Raw genomic sequence first — 24,599 nt, forward strand, 5'->3', positions numbered from 1 at the left:
ATCTGCAAGTTTTTATACTGCGAGCTTCTATCTTTTCCCTCCCGCTGGAAAATGGTAACAAAGGAGCAAAGTACCGTGGGGACTGTAGTAGTCCTTCTCTTCTGAGAACTAGGTATGTCCACTACATGATGTTATGATGTGGAATACCAATAACCGAAAATCACAAAACCATGACAGCATAGTAGCTTATACTGCCGGACCCTGTTGAGAATAATACACCCAAAGCCTATAACTTCCAGTTTCCTCAGTGATGTGCAAACAATCACTTTAATTTTTTTTTGTCGAAGTTTTTCTTCAGTCCTGTAACAGGAGTGGCAAATATATCAAGAAATTTGGGTTTCACATGTTTAATTTTGCATTTCAGATTTAAATGAGTGTGAAAGCAGCCCCTGTAGTCAGGAGTGTGCCAATGTGTATGGCTCTTATCAGTGTTACTGCCGACGTGGCTTTCAACTTAGTGACATAGATGGAATTTCATGTGAAGGTAAGAACTGTCTTTGCAGATAAAGGATGAGTGAGCATTTTCTGTTCACACCAAAACATACATAAACAGTTCCATACAATCTTAATTGTTGCATTTTAACATTTGATTCTTCTTGGTTACTTTTCTGTGAAACTCTGGAACTGTACTTAATGAAGATCTCCATCCATGTCTTAGTCTAGAAATACCTGTGCTTGCAAGGTATCATTTTGTTGTTTACAATGAACTGTATCTTTGCATACTCTTCTAACTTATCAGAAATGATTTTTTCTTTTTTTCTGATCAACTAACAGAATTTCTCATCTTCGGGAATTGAAGATACAGACACATTTGTGTATTACATTATATTACTACACACTATTTTATGTGTCTTTTTGCGGCTGGCTCTGAACAAATGTTTAAGTAGGCTTTGCTCAAATACTAGGAAGATGTGGTTGGCACCCAGCTGACAAGATCTTGAAAACACAGATCAGATGTCTAGAACTTACTAGACAGTAAAACCTTGGGCAAAGTATCTAATTTTCCCTTTTACAAAAAATAGAGATAATACTTTTCTTTCTCTTCCTTTAGTAAAGCAGTAAGATAATGCGTCAATGTAAAGTGTTACTACACATATACAAAACAAAATCAGACTGCCCCTTAGACATTTTTACTGATTTTCATTGTCATTTCTGCATTTATTCCTGATACCCTTTATTGACTAGAACCACTCTTATTCAATATTTTTTTTCCTTACCCCGAAACAAGAATCATGAAATAGTGTTTGAACCTCACAGCATGAATACCGTACATGTGCTCTTGGCTGAACATGATGCAGACATAGTAAATTAATGCTGTTTTCTTCTTGCAGATATTGATGAATGTGCTTTACCTACTGGAGGTCATATCTGTTCTTTTCGGTGTATTAATATTCCTGGGAGCTTTCAATGTACTTGTCCCTCCATGGGTTACAGGCTGGCACCCAATGCACGCAACTGCCAAGGTGTGTCCTGATAGCTGCAGGGAGACTTAATTGTGGAGGGATTATGGGCTTCTGAAAAGTTTTGAGAATGTTTTAAATTTTAAAATGTGCCTTTCCTGCAACTTTGTAGGCAAAGTATTCAATACCAGTTTGAAATCTGTAGAGCCTAATATTTTATCATAAAAAGAACCTATATAAATTTATCTTATAACCTATAGAATGCAGTAAAAAAATGTGTAACTATATTAAAGAATTCTAACCAACTCAACAAAGATTCCCACTGTGAAATGAAGTAAATTAGTTTAACAATCAAAAGGAAATACCATCATGCTATGGACATTTCATCAAGTATTTAGGTCTTGTCCACTTAGTGGCACTGCTGCTCTTCCTGTTCTTGTCCTTGCCTGTTGTTTGGGTTAGTTTTCTTCTTTTTTGTTCTCCTGTCCTTGACACCCAATCCTGTAATAATGCTTAATTGCACCCTATATTCTGTTATACCTGATGTGATACTTTCATCATCTGGCACCCACAAATAGAGGAAAGGAATGTATTTAACCCACTCTCCTTTTTCCATTTGGCAGATATTGATGAGTGTGTTACAGAAACTCACAACTGCTCTTTCAATGAGACCTGCTTTAACATCCAGGGGGGCTTTCGCTGTCTGTCTTTGGAGTGTCCAGAAAATTACCGCAAGTCTGGAGATACGTAAGTACTTCCCTTTTCAAGATACAATCTTTGGGGGTGATGTGCTCTCCTTTATGCCACACTGATGCTGACTGAATATGTAAGGGATTTTGGCAGATAAGTATGTTGTTGGCAGGCTTATGATATACTTTGCACACACTCTGGACCCTTTTTCATGGTCCTGTTTCAGTGCCTTTAAAAGTTGCCGTGTGTCAATTGTTTGCATTGTAATGATCTCTAGAGGCATAAACTGATGTTTTCTCTCTGGCTGCCTTGCCTTTTAGGAGGGTTACATTCAGCTACAAAATTCTGACTTGACTTTCACCCTCAGTTTTTGCTTACTATTACACTCCAGTGACAGAATCATCTCTTACACTGTTTCTTAACTTAGGTCAGGAAAAGCCTATGCATTCTGGTTTTTAAAATGGGAGACATAGATATGGGAGGAGAGGCAGCTGGCAGCACGTTTACACTCATCCTGTGGTGCTAGCAGTGTGGAGAAGTTGCAAAATTTAGTAGCATAACTACATGGCTGATGCTGATGGCTGCTCTTCTTCCTGTCCTGTGGCTTTATGGCCACCCTGTATTCCAGAGGTTCTTTAGAAATCTGCTCAACAGTCTCCATATGTGCACCATACCCTGGTAAGTGTATGCATCAGCTGGAGAGGAAAGCTGATAAATCACTTGATCGTCAGCCTGCTATTGCTCGTCACAGTGTTCATATACCCAGAGTCCCTTAAATGAGGTTGAGTATTCTGTACCTTCAGTGTAGAATAAAGCTGGTGCTGATCTTCCTCTGAGAGACTTTGTGGGGATTATTTAGTTTCCATTTAAACCTTAAGCTGTAAAATGTCATGTAAGTAGTTTAGCAGATATATTTGATCAGAATGTTATAGGAGTTCATTGTACAAAAACATATAAAAAATTTATATTTATAAAATATGCTTCCATTTTAAAAGACATCAGTAATAATTAAATTTTAAATTACTTTTGTCACATCAGTAAATACAAAGTGTCTCATGACATGAATGGACTGTTTATTTGCAATATCATGCAACCTAATTCAAAAAAAGTCATTTGCAATGGGCCACCAAGCAGAATTAGCAGATTTTCACTCTTATGGACATCCTAGAGTTACAAAGTTCATTTTATGAGATAGATATAAACACATATGTCATTTTCATCTTGGGTTTTTTTCTGTATTTTTATGTATTGAAAGTGTTGAAAGAGAAGTTATTTGAGAAGTTAAGAATCTTTTTTGGAAGTAATAGAATTTCTGAATTGTTTTTCTGTCTGGGTTGTTACAGCTCTGTAATGGCTTACTCTGCCTAACTCAAACAGATTAATAGGGAGAGATTTTTCTGATGTGCCAAAACTACAATTCAACTGTGAGTCAGACACAAATCCTGTAGCTGCTCAGTAAAGTTCTAATTATTTTAATTATTTATTATCTTCTTGTATTTATTAGGCTTCCCCTTCTCAACAGCTACAGACACAGATTCTAAATGTATTATCAAAAAATGTGTTTTCATAAATGAAAGAGAATACAGATATATTATCCTTATTCCAAAAAGTCCAAGTTAGTTCACTGAACAAATGGGTACTCTGCTGGTTAGTCAGAATGAGATTATTATATCAGCATGCCTGAATCAAGGTGTGTATTTCAGGTTACCGTGTGCCTGCCCACTGGAGATCAGTTCCTCAGGATAGTTCGTTACCACCTTTTCTACATCCAAACTAGTTTACACATTCTTGAATCATTTGTTTTTTAGCATATATGATGCAACATACCTGATAGCTAACCTATCCTTTTTAGCCTTTGCACAGTAATGACATTAAATCACTTTTTTGCCTAACCTTGTGCCAGGACTCTAAAATCAAAATAGTTGGCTTCTTGTAACACGTATCTATTACCAATACTAGTTTCTTTCATTCAAAACACATTCCAGTTTCACCAATTTGGCACATCATAAGAAAGACAATGCATTTTCCCTTCCTATCAAGTTGGCACCTCATAAGACTTCTACCCTATATCCCTAATTTTCTTTCAGTCAGCTATAATTTAATGAGTCTCAGTCCTACAAACATAAGTCTTTTGATTCTAATTTTTCCTTAAAGTCCTTATATACAGGCAACAGTTGTCAGAGATCCAAAAACTTCCATACCTAATACCTTTGAAGCAGAGATTTTTGCATGGTGGCTGTAGCAGAGGTGATTGCCACTGGGTGATGTAATTTCAGGATTGTCAGAAGCTACAGCCTGAAAGCTCAGAATGGTGTACAAATATGCTTGGCTTTGTGAGCAAACACCCTGTGTAAGCTTCCCTGGAGACCAGCAAAATGCCTGACATGGTGTGGTCTGTAATGTAATAATTTTGGAAGATCATTACACTTTTGCTTAAATTCTGTCTGTTTTTGTGTGAGTGTGTGTGTGTTTGTTTTCTTTTTCTTAGAAGCCCATAGGCTTGGTATTTTTCCAAGGATAATTATGACTTACTGCTACTCACAGTAGGACTCAACTTGCTGCACTGCCCTTGCCAAACACTTTTTGTTATCAAATTGCATAACAATTAAATTCCCTTTATGTGACATTGAAGTCAAACATTTGTAATATTTGAGCCAAGAGAAATAGTAGTACAGATAAAGAAGCAGTTATGGTTGTGTGTGAGAAATGTATGCTGCACTGAGCCAGACTGGGAAATATTTTCATATTTTAAACCTGTCTATTATTAAGGTTGTCTGTCTCTTCTCATTATTAGGACCTGTTTTTAACTGTTTAGAAATTTGCCAAAATGTAACCAGCATCTGAAATTTTACATGCCAGGTGTCTGATGCAGGGTCAGGTTTTGGCAAATTTCTTTCAAAGCAGCTCACTTATTTCCAGGAGCAAAGATAAGCAGGAGCAAGTTGTTTTCTGTGCATGAGAAATTTGTTTGTTTTTTTTTTCATTAAACTTTTGTTCAAGCAGAAACCTGAAATTGTTAGGAGATTACTTCTGCACTTTTTGTCATCCTTACCAAAAGCCTCTGAAATTTTTGAAGTTAAAATTTTTACATAAGAGCAGCTAGCTTTTTTCATAAACCTGAGAAAATGAGGACCTTGATGGTTAATCAGCCCCTGTGTACCAAAAGAGGATCAGGACTGCCAGAGTATTTCTGAAAGGTATTTCTCTTCTGCTGCAAGTCCTTCAGTGATAAGGATTTCACAGCACAACAGAGTTGTAGAATGGCTTGGATTGGAAGGGACCTCAAAGATCATTTAGTTCCAGTGGCAGTTGTTCTCTGTGTTCGACTATCCTCCTCAGTGCAATTTAATCTCTCTTGTCAGTAGAGAAATCTTTCTTTTTTAGCAGCAAACAGTTCTCATTTTGTAGACATGATCCTCTTGCAGCCCTGAAAGCAGTCTACCAAGTGTACCAAGACTGTCTTAGTCTGTTCCCACATATGAAGAAGCAGCCAGATCTTCTCTGTAATGTTAACTCCTAGCTGTCCTGGGCCCAGCACTGCCAACCTTGATGGCTCCTGAGCATCTTTTTTTTGAGCTTTTACCAGCCAGACTTAAGTAAGGCTGGTAAGAGTAAGAGAAGAGCCAGCTCACTAAGAAGGAAAGGCATACTTAGGGCTGAGGCTGAATGTAAGGAGGGCCAGATCTGAAGTTGTGACCAGGTGAGAATTAATCTGGGAGATGCTCAAGGGATGGAAAGTAAAATTGGGTAAAACAATTCAGAGACAAGGGGGAAAGAAACCATGGAAATCAGATCCAAGTCAGCAGTCAGGTAAGTATTGATTAATGCCAAGTTTGAGTGCAGACCATCAGAGCAAGGAATAGTTTGGGGTGGGTGCACAGAGACATTAAAGAAAAGTGGAACTAGGACTGTGAGGTTGAAATTGAGAGAACCAGGTGTCAGCCAGGAGAACATGGAGTAAGAAGAGAATTGGCACTGTGTAGAAAATCCTTATAGCAAAGGTTTGAATGAGCAGAAGAAAGATGATAGGAAGAATGAGCCTGGTTGGGAAAGACAGATGAAGGAGTCAAGGACCACAGAGTCACAGAGTGCTTAAGGCTGGAATGGGCCTCTGGAGGTCATCTGATCCAAACGCCAATTCCAGGCAGCAGGACAGCATGTAAAGGCCCAGTGCTGAGGACTAAGTGGAGATGGGTTTGTGTCTTCTACATCATACAACTAAAGTTTCCAGTTCCAGAAGGGAGGAACATGCAGAGTGTACATCAGCTCTACCAACTGTATTGCTACATACTGTATTCCCACTCAAGCTTGAAGTGGACTCCAGATTTATTCTGTGGTTAAGAAAAATTTGTGGAAACCAACCATACATTGGTTTTGTTCCCTTTAAATTCTGGTCTGTTTAAGACAAAAATCACTTTCCCCTGCACAGTTGCTCTACTGACCTAAATGTGGAGATGTAATGTAAAGATGTGCATGATGTTCATGATGTAATGATGGTTCATCTGGGCCTTAAGGTGCGGAGCAAACTGCTGATAAAGATATAAGCCAATGCCTTTGTAGTGGAGTATGTTGTAGGAGGTACAAAAAATAGTTACAGTTCTGGAAATCTACAATTGTGGATTTCAGAAATGTGTAGCATTTAATTTGGTGATAATACTTCATTTGTCACTCAGCAAGTGGAGGTCGTTTCCCCATATGAAGTAAATCACAAAGCCATAAATCCTTCTTAAAAATTTATTTTCAGTGTATGAGCAATTGTTGTATACCACTCAACTTCTTTTGGTAAAATAAAATAAATTGCCTCTGTACCATATGAAAACCAGACTCAGAACTTAACAAGAAGAAAGACAAAATATTTTCTTATGTAGGAAATGTGATATTCATTCTCTAAAATAGAATCTCTTTGGTTCTGACAGTTTTATTTTTGTTTATAAGTAACTGATATTTGGTACATAAAATTCAGACTATTTGTAATTCCTTGAAGCTAGTATTTCATCTAAGTAAAGAAACTCAGTAAAAGAGAGTAGGAAGTGAGCTAAATATCAGTGAGCTAAATAATCAGAAAGAAATTCAGGAATAAACAGTCACACTATACACTTATTTTTCTAGCCCATGTGCCTCATTGCACAGATCTGCAAGGATGCATTTATAGCCTCTTCACTGCCTAGTGGTGTGCACTTCTCCGGCAGCATACCTGTACCTCCTCCAGCCCTTCCCTTCTCCCACAGATTACCCTGTGCTCGTGGGCACAGCATCGCGTTGTGGTTGTCAGGCACAGTGATTGCACGGCCACTTCATCCATCTTGAGATGTCAGAGAACTGGGACAGCACCCAGGGTCTCAGGCTGCTCACTCACTTGCAGTAGGCTACTGAGTACTCCTGCTGTGTTATTTTCTTCTGCCCATGAAAGGTAGCATTTAAATAAGGTCTAGAGAACACACCATGACTTAAATGCTCATTGTTTATTGCCTTTGTGGTTCATGACCCCACAATGAACTCTGGCTCTTGAAAGCAATAATATTTGCTATCTGTTCTTTGTGATTATTTGAAGGAACAATTAGCACACATTAACTAAACCTAGAGTGAAGTGTGCAGTGTGTGAGTGTGCACCTCCAAAGAATAAGATGATGAATTTTGAATAATTCTTACTCCTAGCCCCAGGCACATATGTCTCCAGAAATAGCTTTCTGAATCAGCACAGCGTCCTTTTCCAAATCTTACGGAGTTTGTTTTTTTTTTGTTCTTTAAAAAAAATCTGGCTATTGCAAAATATTTTACTTATATAAAAGAGTAAGCTGTGGCACTTTCATGAATGTATATGGGCTTCCAAAAAGATTTGCATGGAGAAAATAATTTCAGCTAAGAAATGAACTGTGTTGGCTTGCTTCGTGAGTTCAAGAAAACCAAGTAGCCCCCTCAATAATTTGCTAATGCTGAGTAATTCTCTTTTATGGAGTTATTGATGACATTTCAGAAAAGAACACAGAACTTACTATACCTGAAAATATTCCTAGAGTATCCACACTTAATGAGATGGCATCCTGTGAAGACTTGTGTTTGCTCTTCACACATATGAATAAAAGTAAAAATGCATTTAAGTCTTCAAAGAATTGCTTTGTGCTTTGGTTTGCAAGTGATGTTAGAAGAAAACATACAACTCATTAACTGCAGAACTGAGGGTGCTTTTAACTACTCTTTTTGAAAATGCATATTTTGCATATGATGAGCCACAGTTCTTTTGATACTAGATATTCCTGATACAAGCTTAATTTTATATGTCAAAATAAAATGAATGAAATGGGCATTCAGATTTCTTAACACACTGTGAGGGAATAAGAAGCAAACTATCCTTTCTGGCTGGAGCATTCCTCTGCGAAGAAATGAATAAACACTTTAGGTTCCAAAATCTCAGCCTGTGGACTGAATATTGTACTAAGTTCAGAGACTCTTGTATATGCTTTAATTGATTCATAGCTATTGTGAGGCAGATTTGGAGCTAAGCACATAACCTGATCTTCCAATTTTGCAAAGTCAACATCCAGCTTAAATTGTCTGTCTACCCCTACTTCCATGTATGTATCTGATAGGATGTTTGGATACCAATTTTAATTTGATGAATTGGGCGTATTTTTCATCTGAAATTCATATAATCTTTCCTTTTATGCAATATTCTAAACATTTCTCAAATCCAACTTTACTTCTTTCAGTAACAGAAAAGGATGAGATTTTTCCTTTCATGAAGATCTGGATTTCCAGAGTTAACACTGGGACTAAGTTCAGTGCTTGCTTTCAGCCTGTATAGGTGATCTCTCTTTATTAAGATGGATTTGCTGTTGTAATACAGTACTCAGCAATAGCATTAGCAGACCAATATTTCCTTACTCATGAGTATAATTCCTGTGATTTGAGCTGCCTAAGAGTGTACTGAATGTGTATGGTATATGCTGGAGACATCAGGCTGTTGGATTTTTTCGGTTCTTGCTTAGGAATGTGTTAAAATGACTTTGGTTGATTCTCTTCATTGAATAGAGAAAAACTGCCATTTCAGGAGGAGGAAGAAAGTTTGTTTTTCAAGCAAATAAACCTGAATATACAGTCAGGAATCAAGGTTTATATTCTCCTGAATGCCAGATGATGAATGTACATAGTGCAGTATCTATAGTGCCTCTTCTCTAATAAATACCAACTCCTTCTAAAGCTCCTTCGAAGCCTACACTGTGGTTTTCAGAACACTTTGGTCAGTCTTAAAATCCAACCCTAAAAGGACATCCAAACTAGGACACAGCCAAGTCACCAGTCACCTCGGATCATCTCCTTTATGTGATGTATATCCAATCAACAAGATAATAAAACTTACAGGTAGAAAAAAACAAAACTGATGTTCTCCTGAACAAGTATGGTCTGAGGTGCCAGACCCAGTCCATCTGTGTGTGCAAAGAAAGAGCAACACTTCTGAAAGTGGCAACCCTCCTTCAAAAGCACTAACTACAGACAAGTTCATCCTTATTTAATAAATGTCCATTTGCTGTATAACTGAGCTGCCAGGCTGAAGAATGGATACAGTATGCAAGTCAACATATCTTTTCCCATCCCCACTGCCCTTGCTTTCCTATCACGCTTGCTAAATGTACGCTAATCTTCCTCTTGTCTTGTGTTCTCACTTTTCTTGCAGTCGCTGTGAGCGCTTGCCTTGTAATGAAAATAAGGAGTGCCAGAGCCTGCCTCTGAGAATAACCTACTATCACCTCTCTTTTCCTACCAACATTCAAGTACCCACCGACATTTTCCGCATGGGCCCTTCCAATGCTGTCCCTGGGGATAAAATACTGCTGTCCATCATCAGCGGGAACCAGGAGGGTTTTTTCACCACAAAAAAAGTGAACAACCACAGTGGCATTGTGGTCATGCAGCGGCAAATCACAGAGCCCAGAGACCTTCTTCTGACAATTCAAATGCAACTTACCCGCCATGGAACTGTCAACACATTTATTGCCAAACTTTTTGTCTTTGTCTCTGCACAGCTTTGATCCCTAAATTACAGGCATAAGTGACTACATTTCATCTCTTGAGAGTAGCTTGTTTTTTTCCCTCCAATTTTAATAAAGTTTTAGTTCATCTGTTGCATGCTGCACTTGCATTTTATTTACCATGATCATTATAATTCTTCACTTTCCCCATCACTGAACAGCTCAATTTTGAGAGATTATTCTGTGTACTGAGTATCATTATAAAAAGCAAAAATAAGTGCACGTGAAATAATTATCTAAACGTACTGAAGACTGAAACTATCAAGTTGCTTCACACAATAGTGGAATTGGTCTCATCTGAATATGCTTAGGTCTAAATTTCACAAACAAAACAGATACATAATTTGCTGAAATATCTTTAAAGAGTTTCGTCATGTAGGATATATATTTTTTTAAATCAAAGTGAATCAAAATGGCATAACTTTGGGCCTTGGCACCTGAGAGATGCCCCAGCACAGAAGTTGCTGTGAAAGCATCGAGTCAGATTCTCAAGCTGCTCCAGTTGCCGCTGCTCTGTTGTAGCTAGTGCACATGTACTGATATACACCAGGTGCAAATCTCACTTCTATCTTATCAGGATGGTATAAAAAAGAATCTCCTCAAAAGAAAATTTATTTTAGAGATTTTTCATCCTCTTTTCTGTAGAATTTCCATTGAATTGTACAGCTAATTATGGCAAAATAGCAATATACTCCTAGCAAAATTAAGTTAGTAGCAGGGATTCACAGGCTATGCTCTGAGAAGTATCTACAAGAATATTTGAATAAGATGTTATTCTCATAATGCTTTAATTTCTCTAACTTTCAAGTCAAAGCTGGTGAATGTGAAACTTTAAAGACTTTACCTGCCAAAGTAGCAGCCCTCAAAAGTCAGCTAGAATTCTAACATCCACATCTTTCTTCCCTTACTTCTATGATATCAAGAGCTGTATGGGCAATACAAATGGAATTTCTTTCAAATTCTTTTGTATTTTGAGCTGGAAGAGGACTTATTTTACTCTTCAGTCGTTGTATTGATACATATTAAAAGCTCAGTCCCCAGTGATCTACAAATCAGTGTTCACTGATGCCATCCTGGGCTCAATTTCTCTACTCAGGCAGAACAGTCAATTGATTGATGAATGAGGAATAACCAGTGTGCAAATACGTACTGAAAACACCTACCTATGTAAATACAAAGAACACTGGCAAGGTACAAGGTTAGAAACTGGGAACCTTCTAAATCGAGGTCACAAATCTTTATCACCTGAACACAAGGAATTTCATTATTTGAGATCCCAGGCATCCTGGTCTAGTGCCTGATTTAGTGGTTGGCAGCCCTGCCTATGTGAGGGTTGGAACAAGATGATCTCTGAGGTCACTTCTGACCCAAGCCGTTCTGATTCTATGAAAGATTAGATTCTATCTAAGAGCTGCAAGCTCTTGGGCTCATTGTGAGCTAAGAACTAAAGTGGACATGATTGCAGCACTCTGCCAGATAATTACACGATCCCTACATTAAAGCTTATCCCAGATGGCTGACAGGAGTTCAAGTTCCACAAGGAATGCCAGTGTTTAATGAGCCTGTTGACGCATACTTATGAAGCTTCTGGAAGTTGCCAGTGGGGATGGAGTCCCCACATTAAATATTGAAAACACAAGCCCATTCTACTTGAGCTAATGGGGTTTCTTGCTGCCACAGAAGATGTTTGCATATAGATGCCCTCTGGCTACCAGTTCATTACGAGGCCATAATTAAGTAGGATAAAGATTCAAAAATAACATTTTTTTTTGCAAGCATTAATGTATACTTATTTAGCAGGAAAAGAAGAGAGTGTAAGAATCCATTCCTCAGTGTTGTAAAATTCTACCATATTGCATTCAGCAATTAATTCAAGAAGACAGAGCTCACTATTAGATGTACTAAAGCTGCAGCATAGATGGAACTTCCAGGAAGATGTAATTATATAGCACAACTTATGTGTATGGTTGTTTCCAAATGAAAATGAAATCAGGGCTCCTGGTCCAAAGAACTTACTCATTGAATCCAAAAGAGAATATGAAAATGAAAGGCACCAAACCTCAAGAAGAAAGAAAAAACTGTTTCGGGAAAGCGTTATATGCAAAATAATCAATGCAATTGAGCTATTTCTTAATTTTTTCTTTTCTAAATAAAAAAAGTCTAAATAAAAAAAGTCTGGAGGACGTAGCAGTGCCAACACTGTAATTTGTGATAGAGGAGGCAACTTCAAGAAAAGATTTGAATAAAGAAAGTTCTCAGCATATAGAAACAAACTTTGTCAATTGCAGTACCCACTGTTGGAGGATGTGGGCAAAAAAAGAAGTCTTCAGCTAGCTAAAATATCAAATGCAAAGATTTTATGTAAGGGTAAAATAAGAAGTGTGTTGAAAGCAGAGCACATCATTAGTAGTAAATATTCAGAATTTGGAATGGACAAAGACATTGTTCCAGAAGATTCCAAAATATGTGCAGTCAAAGCACTGGAAGAGCAAATTGTTACCAAGTGCATTCTGGTAAACTGAAGCAATTAGAGGAGACAGCTAAAGAAATTAGACCAGAGAAGAAAATTTAAGCAGTAGAAAATGTAAGCATAAATTCAAGTTTGTCAGTGTGGATGGAGCACACACACATAGAAGCTGAGCAATTTCTACGAAAAGAGAGGAAAGATGTAATTAAATAGAGCTGACACATAACCTTGTCGTGTATGCAATTATAAGCTGGATGGATCTATAAACTAGCTTTAGTTAGTAGCTAACAAGATCAATTGTGGTGATTATGATCTTCTGTTTCTGTACATAGGGTACCTAGTTCATGTCAAAATGCTTTACTCTACTGAAACAGAAGGGAGAATTATGAACATATATCTTACTTAAGGGTTAATTTTAAATGAATTAATGACTTTTTTGGATGAGAATTTCAGAAATACTTGCATTTGTATATTTGCAAATGCTCAAGCTGAGGTAGAGAGTAAAGCCTCCTTCCCGGGAAGGAGCAAAGGTAGTGTAATACTGAAGACTTCATACACTCCCACCAGTATGGTTTTGCATACAAATCCTGATAGCTAATGATAGCTTTGAAAATTTAAGATTCTGTATGGATTGTACTAGTACTTCATTAGTTGTAAAGGCCTAAAATGAATTACATAAGCCACTGGTTAATGGTGTCCCTCAAGCCTTTAGAAGATGCCATTATTATTCTTTATGTGTTATGTAAGGCAAAGAGAAGAACTTTCAAACAGATGTTTCAGGATTCTTAAGCATGCTATTGGAAGTAAAACTATCCTTGACTTGGCTGTTATGACCCCAGCGCAGTAGAGGAAAGAGTCTCTATTTGTTTATATGTCTGTATATATGTAAACATCCACTGAACTGCCATATACATAGTAGGAAAAAAAAGAGGGAGAGAGGGAAACAGACATCACAGATGCACATTTTGCCTCAATTCAATTTCTTATGTATTTTGAAATAGACCGCTGGAAGCAGTCTCTACAATTTAGCTCATCTTTATTGTAGAGATGCAAGGGTCATCTAGCTGCTGGAAATCCTTTCTTAATTTGGCAGCTGGGTTTTAAAATAAGAGAGTGCCATCTGTTGCGGTAGGTCAGACTACTAACTATGTCCATATCTGCAGAATTAATGCCATCATGAGGTATTTCAGCAGAAAGCCTTGTTCTCTTCACTAATATTTAGGAAATCATGAAGTTTTGTACCTGGATAAAGATAGGAAGTAAAGAATCTGTCCTGATCTGTATCTTCATTCTCCGTCTTCATTCTCAAAATATCAACTATGGAATGAGAATAACAAACCAGAAGATGTAAATTAATCCAGCTTCATTGCCTTCTCTTGGACTATGCCAGTTCACATCTGTTGATGCATGATTTCCTTAATATTGATTTATATTTTCTCTTTTATCTTTAGCTTAATTCAGTGTCAGCATGTTTGACTTTATTTTCTTTGACTAGAAAATGTGGGTTGCATACAATAAAAAGTTACAGATGCATTTATTATTAATAAAACCATAAAGCCCTTTAAATGCATTAAAAAGATGGCTTCTGGGTATGGGCTTGGGTAGCACGTTTTGAAAAGAGCAAAAACGATTTGTTCTTAGAGATACCTGACAAACTAAAACTTCAATTTTTATTTCCCATTTACTCAGAGAATTTTTCTTTCTTTTAATCTTTTAATTCCCTCACTCTGACACTGCAGTCTTTTCTTTCTTTTACTTAGAAATATGAAGAAATGGTCAGGTCAAAGTTGAGATCATTTGTGGGGCTTAGCCACATTGTAAGTCCCAGCACAGCCCTTTCATCTCTCATGAACACAGACTGGGTATTGTGTGAAGTTCTTGAACTGTAAGCGACTTTAAATTCACTCTGGTGGACAAGGGTGAGAAGAAGTCATTTAACTTTTAATAGACTTTCAAGGCCGAGTGAGCAGCTGGTTGAGATGGAATATGGAATAACCCTTACCATTTCCCCAAACTTAGAATTCAATCTTTGAGGTTTTGAATAACGTGGTTAACTTTTACCTCCCCCAGTTTCCATTCCTCTGTGTTTTCTCAGTTTAGATGGAAAGGGGTGTGTGTGGAAAAGACTGAAGAGAGGCTTTTCTGATTCTTGCTGCACAAAAAATTACAAAAGAAAGTGAACCCTTCTGAGATATCCTGCCAGATTTCCAGAATGGGAACAACTGTTTCTGCTTTGTACAACTGATATCAAATTGAATACAAAGAGGCTTGTGTGAATAACTGTAGGTCTACTGAAATTGGTGAGACCATGCCAAAGCAATGCATCTGAGGACCTGTAAGGCTACTTTACATGGTATCTTATGACTTTACATGGTATCTTATATCTTAGGGTTCTCCCTAATTTTACACATCTGACTTGAAATGAGTTTGAGGTGATTTTGACTTCAGCTCTTAGCCAAGTCAGTTTTTTTTTTTCCCATGGTCTAGCAATTCTGCTAATCTGCCTTTGTCAAAGTTTTTGAGGAGAGGAATGAATACTTACATCCAGTTTCTAGCTCCCTGAATTGCAAAACACAAAGAAATTCATTTTCAGGATATATATGCATCTCTCTTTTGTTTCTCTTAGTGTCAGACTTGAAAAGACAGATACTGTCCGATGCATTAAGTCTTGTCGACCAAATGATGTCAACTGTGTGTTGGATCCAGTCCACACAATTTCCCACACTGTCATTTCACTACCCACATTCAGAGAATTTACAAGACCTGAAGGTAAGTGGTTTGTTCCTTGCTCCATTTAATAGACTACAACGTATAAAACCTCCACCGGAAATCCTTGCCTAAAGCCAGACTAACTACCAGTGCAGTAAAATGTTTGCACAGTTCAAAATTATAGTGTACTATTCATTTAATTAAAACCTTCAATATCCAGGAGTTTTAATTTTGTGGGGCAAAAAAAGTAAATCTGAGCTCTAACTCACACAACTTCTCAGTCTAAGGAAATACTGAGTCTGAATTCTCATTTACCGCATTTACTCACATAATAGCAGTGTGCCCCATTGCTTTCTCTTCCCTCTTGCAGATTTTACTGTAGGAAGTAGGTACTCCTTATATTTTTCTCATCTGTTTATGGTCTGTTGCATGCTACTGGCAAGTGGCTTGTTCCAAGGATATGGCCTTTATCTCCATGTAGGCGAGATGTGGTATGCATTTATACTTCTAGTACTGTGATTTACTAACTTTTGACCTATGAAAAATTAGTGTTACTTTTCTAAATATAAAATAAAGGGAAATTCCTATAAAATTAAAGAAGGGAAGGATTGGCCAGAAAGCTTTTTAAGCTAAGATTTTCAAAAAAACATCCCAGTGAACAGCTGCCCAGTCATCCAAAAGGAGTTTTCCAGCTCCACATGATGCACCCTAATGGGTATTTCTTCAGTTCCTTCAGCTTCTGCAGTACCTGGGAGTCTTTATGTCCTGAAGTTCCAGAAGGATTACACTCACTTTGCTTGATTCACATATAAAGAATCAATTTTTTGCTTCTTGGCTTTTGTATTCACTTTCAGGTAGCTTTGCTGGGATTTTCATATGCATCCAGAGGTGGAATGACTGCCTTCGTTTCAGCTTCTTTGTAGGATGAGCCACTTGACAGCTTATCATGTGATGAAGACATGGGGAGAAAGGGAGGGAGAACAGGAAGATGATTCTTAAATCCCTATTTCTGATCCACCCAGAGTCTCAGCCTTGATGTTTCAGGAAGCTGTCCTAAATGAAAACCAAAGCTGATTCTTCATGTCTTTATCAATCAGTCACTCTCAGTCCCTTCCAGGTAGGGACTAAGAGCAGGGCAAGAGACATCCCGATCCTTGCTCAATTTAGCCACCAATAACTTTGATGCAGAGGGCTGCTCTAAAGAGCATCGGGCCTGCTGCATGCCTTAATTGGCCCTACTTCACAGAGAATGGAGGAATGCCCCGTAGCCACCTTTACTTCCATACACACTCTGTCTGTTTCACCAGGTGTACTGGCAGCAGAGCTAAGGATTTGGCCCAAGACTCTTCCCAAGCAGTTCGCTCAGTAGTCCATCATGATTTAATAACAAGAGATGAGACCTAGCAATCTGAGAGTAATACCAGAGCCCAGAAGACATTCTTGAACTGTAATTCACTGCAGGGCCTTGGGTGAATTCTTACAGATCTGTGCTTTGGTTTCATTATCTGTAGAGCAAGGATAATAATGTGAATAAAAAAATTTATCTTCCTCATGCAAGGCTTGAAAAAAGTTGTTTTTTTTTTAACATAAATCCCTCCTCCAATTCTTAAAAGACTCTACAATTTGTAATATTGATACTTTGTGTAACTGCCTAAGGGAATGAGAGTTCAAAGGTCTACCTGTTTGGTCCCCCTCCTCTCCCCACCCTGTGCATCCTTAGCATTGTCCTTTTTATGTACATGCTAGAAGTCTGACAGATTTCTAAGAGTGGTCTTTCTGGACTCTAGCGTAACAGTGTTTTGGCTTCAGGGCTTCTTGGATGGTACAGGAGGAGAAAAAAAATCTATTTGAATGTTCTTTTCCCCACAGAAATTTCTTCTTTCCATTTTAAAAGACAAACGAGGGGGAAAGAGAGAGGGATATTAGTCTTCCACTGACTTCAAGAATAAGTCATTTTGGATCAAATGCTGTTGGGTTTCTCAGTTATATTTTCATTACTTTCCAGTATATTCTGTGATACCTTTTATTTGCAGAGATTATTTTTCTTCGTGCCATCACACCTACATATCCAGCCAACCAGGCAGATATCATATTTGACATAACAGAAGGAAATTTAAGAGATTCCTTTGATATCATCAAGCGTTACATGGATGGTATGACAGTGGGTGAGTAGAGTCATTACTGTGTACAATACAGGTTCATATCTCAATAATATTGTAGAACAATGTCAGAGATTTGAGTAATTCTTTCTCACCTTGATTCTCAAGGCTCCATTGATTTAACACTCTCTTTCTCCAGTCCAGTATGACTAATTTGTACTAATATAAACTTTTTAAAAATTATTCTTAACGTCAGAGGCCTAAACCTTAATTTCAGGAGTGTTTTAGATTTTTTTTCAGAATTAACTCTAACTACAATTGCAAATCACTTAGCTTTAAAATTATGGGGTTTGGCTATTATCATCAACCCAAATATAAAATGTATAGTCCGTCAGCAGAGAGACTGTAAATTTAATTAACTGTTCTTTCTTGTTTAAACAGCATGGCATAAATTTTTTTGGATAATAATCCAATTTTTATTGCAGGAATGAATTTTCTGAATCTGTTCCTTGTTTTAACATTAAATAACAGGCTAGTCCAAGTGTAAATAAATATCTCTTTCTGTTCAGGGTAAAAGGGATCTGTCAAATGCTGTGGTTTACAATAAATTTGAAAACCAGAATGGATCATAGACATTTGATTTACAGCCTCAGTTTGTCGGGGGGGAGATTTACCTGTGTATATGGGTCATCTGCTAGACCTGCAACTCATCACATAGGAGAGAAAGGCTGCAGCACAACGTGGGATTGCATATTACAGAAGATTTCTTCCAGAGCAGGCTCTTTAGGGGGATATAATGTATATTGTATCCAGTACATAATCTGTCAAGTATATCTGGTATATATACATACATATATATATGTATACACAGAAATATATATATATATATATGTATACAGAAATATATTTAAAATGTATATTGTGACTTGGCTCTCACTCTGGGACCCAATATACCCAATTGTAGCTGCCAAATGATGTGGAAGTTGCAGAGCAGGAGCAGTTCCAGTTGTTGTGTTACTCAGCCCCACGTGAATTGCTAGTGCAATGGCAGGGGAATATTCTGTGATTCTCATACTCAGAGAATGAACATACAAGGGCTGCTCTGAATGTAATGCCTCCAATTTTATTATGTTGGGCCATGATGTCAGAGGCAGATTTTGGAGGCATGGCAGTAAGAGTTGAACATTTCCACCAATAATCCGTCAGGTTTTGTTGCTGTACAACAGATGGCAGCAGAGGGGCAGTCTGGCAAAATGGCGTCTGACATGGAAGTGTGTATGAAGCAAAGGTGTGTCATTGAATTCCACCATGTGGAAAAAATGGGACTCATTAGCATTCATTAACACTTGCTGAATGTTTATGGAGACCAAACAGTGGATGTGAGCACAGTGAGGTGGTGGGTGGTGCATTTCAGCAGTAGTGACTGGGACAGTGGGTCACCTCTGCTGGTGCAGATTTTTACGAGCGGAGCATGCAGGCTCTTGTTCATTGCTGGCAAAAATGCATAATTAATGGTGATGACTGTGTTGAAAAATAGTGTTTTGTAGCTGAGAATTTGTTCTATCAAATGCTGCTGCTGTGATCTTTGTATTTGTTGTAGTTTCCATGGAAATAAATAGGAGGCATCACTTTTGGAGCAACGTAGGTAGCAGGTGTGCTTTGTTATAAAGTAATATTTGATTATACTTTATGAATGCTTATTTTTTGAAAATAAGGGATGACAGTTCCCAGTGAGCACTTGTGCTTCAGCATGTGAATGTGCAGGTTCTGCTCAACTTTATACACATGCTTCTAGGCTTGCTAGCAGGATTTGTCTGGATGGAGAGAAAAATCATTTTTCTTCCTTAAATTTTGTGATAAGCCATATTCAGCATGATCTGAAGGTGGCACTGTTGCGTTTCAGAAGCATGATAGTCAGCTGTGCAAAGGTATTGTGAACAGTAGATAAAATAAGTCTTTAGGTTTATATTTCTTTCTTTATCAAACAGAGATATGCATGTGAATGCTGAGAAAGAGGGAGAGTCTGTTAAAGCAGGATGATAGGATTACAGATTTCAAGAATTGGGTTGATTCTTTAAAACAGCATAAATGTTATCAGATCCCACAGTAGTTACAGTAGTTTGCTTTTTGTACTGTGTGCTTCCTTCTGGATGAAATAAGAAAGAAGGATGTGTTTAGAAACTTGACTGGCTAAGGCATTCGCCTGAGGGAAATGTTTCCATTTTGAATAATAGTACTGCATGTCAATGGTATTTTACTTGGTAAACGGGATATATGCCTCACAATGTTAGGGGATAAGGGATATTCTTATGTACCATGTTGAAAGGATATGATATATGCCCACGTATGTTCCCAGCTCAACTAAAGAATTGGGCAACAATTTCTTCACCTCCGTTCCCCCATGCACAACATGGAGATGATAAAACATGCCTACTACTACTGTTTTAATGAATTCTTGTATGTCAAAATCTTAATGAATTCCTCTATGTAAAAGTACTTAAAGATTAATGGATGGAAGCTGCAAAGTAAACTGCCTGCAGCAGAATTGGAAAAGGAAAAATAAGCCCTGACCCTGGAGTGGCAGGGGCTCAGGACAGCATGTTGTCTGTGTGAAATTAGGATTGCAAATTATTCTGCCATCAGCAATTCTGCTGTTCCCATCATCATATCACTTTTCTTGTTAATAATAATCAGAATGTTATGTGTTCCTGTAGAAGTTTTCTAGACAAATAAATAAGACGGCATCCTGGTCTATAGGAATTAACAAAGTCCCTTTTATTAAGAAAGCTGAAGATTTTGCATAATGATGGAACGAGAGGAAAGGCATAGGTGATATCAGAAAGATTTATTTGTTATCCCATTAAGTTGAAAGAACATAAAAACTATGGGGATGTAGCATAAGGATTCTAGCAGAGCTAGAACTAGAACTAGAGCAAAACTAGCTCAGTAACCAGCGTCCAATGTTATAACAGATGAGTATAGAGGAATCTTTCTCCAAAGATAATGACCCAACTATTGTAATCATCAGTTTATATGCTTCTGATTTCTGGGAGAGCACATCTGAACTTCTTAATGACCACTGATGGACATATTCCTCTTGAATCTGTGCATTCTCTTTTAAAACTTTTCTTTGCTTCTTAAATAATAGAGGAAAGAATACACATACCCTGATAATATGTCACAGATGAATGGGTAAAAATACTAATGTTCATGTTTCGTTCTGTTGTAATATTTCAGGGGAAATTACCATAGTATCAAAGCTGTTTTGTCTGCTGATGGAAAGTAGGTCACCATTAGATCACCATTCTCTACAAGAGTAAAAGAAAACCTCTACAGGAGTAGTGCTTGGGTTTTCTTTTTTTTTTTTTTTAAAGAAAAGATATCAACTAGCTCGGAGAAAGATTAAATGAATGCATAGGAATATGTGGAAACAGCAGACAAATATTTACCAGTGTTACAGAGAGAGCTGAAGGTAATAAATTTGTACTTGATGTTAGAGCAGAGGAAATCAACAAAGGGATTCAAAGAAAGGAGGGAACACCGGGAAAAGAGGGAGAAAGGACAGACCAATAGACTATGAAGATGGTCTTACAGGAAGCCTTTCATTTTTAGAATATTTTTTTGCTAGATTGTCACAAACAAGGAGAGAGAAGACTGCTTAAGAAGGAGCTGCATCTAAACTGTGTTTGTGTGAATGGAAAGGAACAATGTGGTCTTAGAAGTGTAACATTAAAAAACATGAATACATGCAGATTTCTTTTGGAAAATGCTTAGAGAGAGGGAGGATCTGTTAAAGGTGGATTTTTGGAAGGAAAGCGAAGACTTTGGAACTGACAGAGAATTGTGGCCTGAAGAGAGTCAGATCATCAGTTTTAGTCATTATCCCATTAAGCTGACACTGAGACATCAAAGAGAAGATGTTAAAGAAGCTGAGAAATATGTAGGATTGGATGGAGAACGACTGATCAGTCTGGTTTGTGATTTGTTGATGGAGAGATGGGAACTGAGGTCATAGGAGGAGATGAGACAGTGTAGGAGCAGGTTGTGAGGAAGGAAAAAGAGCACTAGAAACAAAGGAAGGATCTGCCCCAGGGGCAGGTTAGAAGGAGAAAGTACAAGCTTTCTCAAAGGAGATGTGGGAGGAGCAGCCACCAAGGTAGGAGGTGAAGGAAGCAAGGACAGTACTGCAAAATGAAAGAAATAAAATACATCTAACGGGAATCAATGACCAGCAGTAGCAGAAAGGGAGAAGCCAAAAGCAAGTAAGCACTGACTACAACAACTAGCTATTCTGCCCCACAGTAAGTATCTGCCAGTAGAACAGAGGGAGTGAAAGCCAGCCTACTGGAGTGACAGTATGTAGACTTCATGCAAGCTAAAAAAAAAAAAGAACCATGCAAACAGTTGCCTCCAATATTTCTACCCAATTGTATTAAAATGCCAAACTCCTTTCTTTCCTTGTACCAAAAGTGCTGTAAACTCCCTGTATAGAGAGAGTTATAGGCCAAGAGGCCACTGAATCCAGAAGATTCAACTTGAAGTTAACAACTGCACATCACTTATTAGCATGGGTGGGAGAAAAAAAAGAAGTGCAGACATATCCAGTTTTTTTGTGTTTTTTTTAAAGCTTTTATAGACTTCTCACCACATTCCTCCTTTAACCAGCTGTCAGTGAAAAATGAAGAATGCATTTTCAACCTGTACAAAAATGTCCTATTAATGCCTAAGGTATTATCAGATACTATAAAACATTTTTGCCCTCAGCTATGCATTCGTTTCCTTAGGTGACTGTAATACCACCTTGTAGTCTGGTAAACTTCAGGAAAGTTTTAAAATTTCTTAATACAGCTAAAAGTACTATTGGTAGGATGAAATCTTCCCCATCACAGTTGGCGGTAAAATACTTTTTTTGCTTGTTAAGCAGAATGATACTATTCTTAGCAAAATCCAGAGCCAATACAATTAGGAGAGTTTCTCAAGGGTGTTGTGCTGGTGCTTGAATGTGCTGATACTATCAGTTGCTTATAATTTTGCAGATATGCACTACTGCTCTCCATTGCGAATGGTATATACAGGCATTCATATTTTTCAAATCATGCTGTTACAGGAGGTATCATTTATACATTGTGCTACTGAATGTGTTTTTCAGCTTGCAGTGAGATCTAGGATGTTTTGTTTTGTTTTATTGTTTACTTAAAGTGATTATTTGAGGGAGTTTTATTTATCATAGTGCCTGTCATTTAAATTCTTCTTCTGCCACCAAATAGCAAGTGGCAATGATTTCAGTTACGTTTGCAAGGGTTCCACTGCCAACTCTGTCCCCTTTCCAGGCTCTTTTCTATATGTGATGGTTCATGATGTTACTGTTGAACCATTACAGGAAGTGTCTTAACTACTGGTGTTACAACACTGGATTTATTGGTAGTCTAATTTTTACTATGGTATCATGTTCCTTTAGTATATTCCAGAGTCTGGACAGAGACATATTCAAAATGAGCCAAAGCTAAACAGAAATAGATGGCTAATGTAACTGTGCTTGCAGGATCTGGTTGCATACTGGTTGGGCACAGGAGAAGGAAACTTAACACTCTTTTTCCTTTTGGGCAAACCTGACCTTAGTACATATACACTTCTGTATCTCACTAGCAATTTGTCCATTCCCAGTTACAGCAAAGTGTTTTCACAATCAGCTTGCGCATGTTCATGTGGCCTGTTAAATTCACTGGGCTACTAAAGATGGGTTCTAACCTTTGTCAGGGGGTCTGCTCTGAAGTGCCAGGCAAGTGCCTTCACATTTCTCCCTGCTTCTGTATGCTCTCTTTTTCTGCTCTCTTTACCTTTTGGCCAGAAGCTGGCTGGCTCTTACTATGCCTTTGTACAGTGTGTAGCATAATGAGATCCTCAGAATGATTTGGGCTTTCTGGCATGGCAGTAATGCTGAAAGTAGCAGCTCATCTACAGCTGCTTTGCTGTACTGAAATGGAGCCCAGGCGAAGGCAGAGCCAGAGTGTCCAGGAGAGATCCAGTGTTTGCAGGGGCAAGGATTTCAGCACATACGTTATCTTCCCTTGTGGATACTCTTACTGGAAAGTAAGCAACAATAGCCAACTTTTGTCATGACTACAATGTCATTAGCATGAAGTGACAATAGTGTCTGGCAATACAAAACCGATGCTGTCCAGTCATTCACAAGTAGCACACAGAGCAGTGACATAATTCAGCAGGTTTTTAGACAGGCTCTTGCAGTCCTACATTAAAAAAGACACAGACCCTTTCAGTATTTTTGTTCTAGTTGTAGCCAGGCTTGCCCCTTTCACAATGGGAGCCCCCCTGCACAGAATATCTTGTGAACTTTTTTTCTATGCCAGCTTGCCCTCTCAAAATTAGTAGCTACACATTTGCAACTTGGGTGCCCAGAAGCCATTTGGTAAATGGGATCCTAGATTTATTGCCTGAACCTGCCCTTTTTGGATGCTGCTGACTGCACTGTGCTGTAGTCTAATCTCTCAAATCCCTCCCTTCCCTCCAGAACAAATATTAGGCTGCAGAGCTCTTCTGGAGGCAAGCAGGCAACTCTATCTAGCAGAAGGTGAATTTTCATTTCACATCTGAGAAATGCTGAAAGTGCTTTTCTGGTGAGGATGAGTCTGGTGCTCGAACGAAATGACATTCCTAGTGCCAGATTTTGCTCTAACACATTGCAAGTATCTGGTTAATCCCACTTTTCCATGATCAATATTCATCTCGTTCCTTGGGTAGGAAGATATGTGTTACAAAAGCATTAATCCAGACCTCCTTCAATTACAGTTTTCATAAACCAGCAGACAAATAAATAATACTGCAACTCTGACAAAGTTTTGTGAGCTGTTGCACGAAGCATAAAACCTGCCAACTTGGGAGAGAAAGTGACTGAGTCAGAGAAGAGCTAATGGGACTGCTGAAGGTTGTTGGCTGACATTGCATAGTGTGCATTTTTTGATATTAATTTCAAACACTGGGGAGAAATATTATATGAATGAGCAAAGAAAGCCACATTTGTAATCCAGTATACCAAGAAACATACTATAGAATTCCTCTTGCTTTGACCCAGTTTACAGAGTAGTATACAACCTGTTTTTCTGAGGATCTCCAAGTGTGAAATATTTGTGTAGCACATTAAGCTACTTCAGCTGCTGCTCCTGAGTTTATGTGTTCATAGCAGGAATCT

The 24,599-nt window shown here is 38.0% G+C and overlaps 1 protein-coding gene across 3 annotated transcripts in view; it reads left to right on the forward strand.

Annotated features, from left to right (window-relative positions):
• Positions 1 to 24,599, forward strand: part of FBLN1 (fibulin 1) — a 100,076-nt gene that overhangs the window by 56,704 nt on the left and 18,773 nt on the right. For 2 of the 3 annotated variants that reach the window (XM_021393120.1, XM_021393099.1), the window contains exons 12-16: positions 365 to 484; positions 1,332 to 1,463; positions 2,024 to 2,147; positions 15,211 to 15,353; positions 17,327 to 17,458. In XM_021393120.1, the coding sequence (XP_021248795.1) occupies positions 365 to 484; positions 1,332 to 1,463; positions 2,024 to 2,147; positions 15,211 to 15,353; positions 17,327 to 17,458 (651 nt within the window). Of the gene's footprint in view, positions 1 to 364; positions 485 to 1,331; positions 1,464 to 2,023; positions 2,148 to 9,762; positions 10,215 to 15,210; positions 15,354 to 17,326; positions 17,459 to 24,599 lie in introns of those variants that run through there. The other variant, XM_021393110.1, reaches the window with a different exon arrangement.

Source organism: Numida meleagris, chromosome 1 (genome assembly GCF_002078875.1).
Source record: "Numida meleagris isolate 19003 breed g44 Domestic line chromosome 1, NumMel1.0, whole genome shotgun sequence".
Classification (NCBI taxonomy): Eukaryota; Metazoa; Chordata; class Aves; order Galliformes; family Numididae; genus Numida; species Numida meleagris.